The sequence below is a fragment of the Triticum dicoccoides genome, chromosome 6B (assembly GCF_002162155.2).
Source record: "Triticum dicoccoides isolate Atlit2015 ecotype Zavitan chromosome 6B, WEW_v2.0, whole genome shotgun sequence".
Classification (NCBI taxonomy): Eukaryota; Viridiplantae; Streptophyta; class Magnoliopsida; order Poales; family Poaceae; genus Triticum; species Triticum dicoccoides.
The window spans coordinates 635,590,913-635,595,656 of NC_041391.1; the positions used below are offsets into that span (position 1 = coordinate 635,590,913).

The 4,744-nt window shown below is 48.6% G+C and overlaps 1 protein-coding gene across 1 annotated transcript; it reads left to right on the forward strand.

Annotated features, from left to right (window-relative positions):
* Window positions 1-685: 685 nt before the first annotated feature.
* On the forward strand, window positions 686-4,307 carry LOC119325767 (WAT1-related protein At1g44800-like). The gene is made up of 4 exons (XM_037599493.1): window positions 686-955; window positions 3,028-3,090; window positions 3,181-3,867; window positions 3,977-4,307. The coding sequence occupies exons 1-4, from the start codon at window positions 762-764 to the stop codon at window positions 4,191-4,193; spliced, it is 1,161 nt and encodes a 386-aa protein (XP_037455390.1). The 5' UTR covers window positions 686-761; the 3' UTR covers window positions 4,194-4,307.
* The last annotated feature ends 437 nt before the right edge of the window (window positions 4,308-4,744 follow it).

Below are 4,744 nucleotides of genomic sequence, written 5' to 3' on the forward strand. Positions count from 1 at the left end.
ATGGTGTCTTCGTGTGGTAAAACTTTAAGATTGATACAATAACAACTTCATCCACCTCGTGTACAAACCGGACACTCTTCCCCCAAGTGTAAGGGTTTTGAATGAAAACCGCAGCCTTACACACACAACTCAGTTTAAAAATTTGCCAGTTTTTGAGTTCGTTTGCTATTTTGGCAGGACAACTCCCTCCGCGCCCCCCCCTGTCGACGCGGCATGGGTCAATGCGCCGCACGAGTAGGTAAGTGAGTGCTCGTACTAAAGAGGACCTCGGGTCAACCACTTAACATAGAACTAGGACCTAAATGTACATTTTGAAAGAATTAGGACTAACCTGGCACTTCGATGAAACTTTTAGGAACACAAGTGCATTTAGCTCAACTTTTATTAGCAAAACAAAGATATACTTCCCCTGTCTCAAAATAAGTGACTCAACTTTGTACTATCTTTGAAAGTATGATTCTGGTCCTTTCGGAAGAATCTCTTGATTTACAATCAGCTAAGCTAGCACTGGGACGCAAAGGGCATGCTGTGGCAGGCGGATCCATGACTCGGATCCAGCGATGGGCCAACGCTTTTCATCATGCTCCTGAACCCTACATGTACTGTTGGCCGCACAGTGTCGGTGGAGAGCGTCTATAAAGGAGACGGTTTCAGTGTGAGCTCATCGCCTCATCGTTCACAGCCATTGCTAGCCTGAGTCAAATCGAGCTCCAGCTACTGAGTGAGAGAGAAGTAGCTAGCCGGAGGAGAGAGATAGAAGTATGGGTATGGGGTGGAAAGTTCTGAGCGATGTGAAGCCATACCTGGCGATGGTGCTGCTGCAGGTGGGGTTCGCCGGGATGTACATCATCGCCGTGGCGTCCCTCAAGGCCGGGATGAGCCACTTCGTCCTCGTCGTCTACCGTAACCTCGTCGCCACCGCCGTCATGGCGCCCTTCGCCCTCTACTTCGAGAGGTAACCCTACCTAGTTCCATTTTCATCCATGCATCGACTAACTACTCTCTTTCACACATACGCCGCTCTCGGACACAGGCGCCACTCTCTTGTCCGTACATCGTCGTGTAGTAGGTATTGCATCATGGGCTCGCTCGCATCCACACGCATCATGCGGATGGCATGCATGCACACCATTCATCAATGTTGCCTATTGTACGTGTGATGACATGCATGCTCGGTTACACTTGCATGCACCCATCGCGCATGATGCTCGGTTACACTTGCATGCACCTATCAACACGTACACTTCAGCAGACGATCCTCTACTTCAACAGTACGTCAAACGGCAAAGTCACCAGTTCCCCACACAATACGAGATGTGATGATCTTAATTAACTCAGAATTAAATCATCTCATTAACCATCTAAGCGAGGGCTCGGTTGATTATATTTCATGAGCTACCATGAAATACAGGACTAGAGATAGATCATTAATTAGTTAGAGTAGATGGTTCCAACATAAATGAGCGCTTCAAGATTTACCAAAAATATACAGCGCAACTTACACAAGCATGCATAGATGTCCAGTTAGCTGCCAGCATTATTCTGACCGATGCTCCCATACACTCTGGCTTTTGCTTTTAGCTAGTTAGACAAAGTTTCCAGGAGCCAAGGACAACAGAACAAATGGATCAATATAGTAAAGGAAGATCGGGAAAATTAAAAAGGCCAACTTGCCAAACGTGCACCCCCACGATCGAGCAAACACATACGTACAATTTGATCTCATTTTTGTCTCATTTAGATGGTGCAAGCTGCACTCTCGTGGATCAAAACACAATACGGGACTTTTCTCTATCGAAAAGGAGGTTACAACCTTCGGTCTCTACATTACTGCGAGGCACACAACCATTTTCATTAATTATTAAGCAGAATACAAAACAAATGCAACCATTACCGAACCATATTACAGGATATGAAACAAAATATATGCGAGTTGTCTTAATTAGCTTATAGTACAATAATGATCTCATTAACCATCCAAGCAAGGGCCCGATTGTTTATATTGTCATGAGTTAGATGATTAGAGATAGATCATTAATTAATTAGTTAACACATGCATGAGCGCTTCATATTTTACCAGAAATTTACTCCCTTCGTTCACAAATATAAGATGTTCTAACTTTTTTTAAAAAAAATCAGGTGTATATAGTCATGTCTTAGTGTTTTTAGTCACTCATTTCAGTCTGTATGTAGTTCATATTAAAATATCCAAAACATCTTATATTTGTGAGTCGAGGGAGTACATCACAACTTGCAGAAGCACGCTTGGATGTTCAGTTAGCTGCCACTATTCCGACCGATGCTCCCACTCTAGCATTCACTTTTATTTAGTTATGCAAACTTTCAAGGAGCTAACTAAGGACAACTGAACAAAAGGATCGAAGGAAGATCAGGAAAATTAACAACGCCAACTTGCCAAACGTGCACCCCCATGATCGATCAACACACACGTACAATTTGCTCGGTTCATATATTCTCATGTTTGTCTCATTTAGAATTTTCTGTTGAGGGGTATGTTTGTCTCATATAGATGGTGCAAGCTGCACTCATGGATCCTAATCCATTAAAGTGTAGGTGCACATCTTGATACCTTATTCAATTTTGCACCGGCAAAGCTACCTTTCCGGGCTTTCCTGGTCAGGCATTAAATCGTCATTTGTATATGGATGGATCAATCAGAATGTCTGAGAGCATTAATTAGCATAAGTAGAAAATGACACAATGAGCAGGTGTATGTGGCTAGCTAACCGGTCTGTGTGCGGTATGTGTGTTTACGTACGTGTAAACGCACCTGGACGACCTCCACTAGGCAGTGTGACCTGATTGGCCACTGGTGGAGGGCCTACCATGCATGGAACCACCAGACCCCACATGTCAACCAGAAGCATATGCACCGTTACATCCACTCATACACTTCAAATTATACGAGTTCATTTCGATTCATATTTACCTAGATCATGATCCATGAGAGAACAGAACACTACCTAATTGTGTATTTGCGCCCTAACGCTCGTATAAGATGTGCAGGGGACGGAGGCCAAAGATGACAACCACCATCTTCCTCAAGATCATGGGGCTCGCAATCCTCGAGTACGTCCGTACGGTTGATTACACAGAACTCCTTCTTGATTACTGACTGACACGTAGGTGGATGTGCTGTGTGTTGCATGGGTCTCTCAGGCCCGTGATCGACCAGAACCTCTACTTCTTGGGAGCGAAGCTGACCTCGGCGGGATTCGCAACGGCGCTCCTCAACACCCTCCCGGCCGTCACCTTCGTGCTGGCCCTCATCCTGCGCATGGAAAAGGTGCGGCTGCGCAGCCTGCACAGCCAGGCCAAGATCGCCGGCACGGTCCTCACGGTGACCGGCGCCGTGCTGATGATCCTTTACCACGGACCCGCCATGCACTTCCCGTGGACCAAGGGACAGCACCACGCCACTGCCGGTGGCCAGGGCGCCGTTGGCTCCGCCGCCGCCGCGCGGGACTGGCTGAAAGGAACCATGATGCTCATCGGCTCCTGCATGGTCTGGTCGTGCTTCTTCATTCTCCAGTCCAGCACGCTGCGGAGCTACCCGGCGGAGCTCTCCGTCACTGCGCTCATCTGCGGCATGGGCTCGCTGATGAGCGGCGCCGTCGCCCTCGTCGCTGAGCGCGCCAACACCCAGGCCTGGGTTATCGGCTTCGATAACCGCCTCTTGACCGTGGTCTACGCCGGCATAGTGTGCTCCGGCGTGGCGTACTACTTGCAGGGCGTCGTGTCGAGGCAAAGGGGCCCGGTGTTCGTGACGGCCTTCAACCCGCTCTGCATGATCATTACCGCCGTCATGGGCTCCATTATTCTCAAGGAGGAGATCACTCTCGGAAGGTACAAGTACTACACTAGTGTGCTAGCATATCAAGATTGACGAGGATACAATATTGTACTACACATTAGTGCGACAATACTAATGATATCATGTCATTTTTGCTTTCAGTGTGACTGGTGCAGTGATCATCGTGGTAGGCCTCTACTTTCTCATTTGGGGCAAGATCAAGGACGACATCAGCCAAGTATCCGACGTGAGCGTCAAGGTCGCCAGCGAGCTGCCCTTAACCTCGGTGACCAACGGCCACGGCAAGCAGCACGAGCCCGGCAACGGCAAAGGCCACCATGTCTTGGACGTGGAGACGCGGGCAGAGAAGCATGGTTAGATATTATTTTTAGGCTAGAAGCATGGTTAGATTTGTTAGAAGGAAGAGAGGTGTTGTTGTATTGCTTGAACCTTGTGGGCATATATATAGAAGTACAATGATCTATTTGGAGTACAAGACAAGCCAGAACTAATCCTAATCTATCTCGTCTTTCCTAATAATCACGATACTCAACATCCCCCGCGGTCACAACGGTAGCGACGCAGACGGCGAAACTGGAGAAGAATCCGAAGGCAAGCCGACGGACACCCACCCCCCCACCCCCACAATCGTAACGGTCGATGCATGGCGGAGTCGTGGCTGGAGTGAAAAACGACGAGGTTGCTCAAACAAGACGGTAGCCCTTTGTGTCGTTGTCGAGGTAGCCGAGAGCGTGGGTGGTGGAGCCGTTGTCGAGGTAACCGTGCGAAGAATGTCGTGGTCGATGTCGAGTTGGGGTGGCCGGTGTCGAGGAAGTCGCCGTGGAGCCGCGGGCGCAAGGGGGCGCCGAGTTAGCATGGGCGCAGTGGTGTCGAAGTAGTGGTGCGCCGGGAAGAAGATGTTGTTGACTA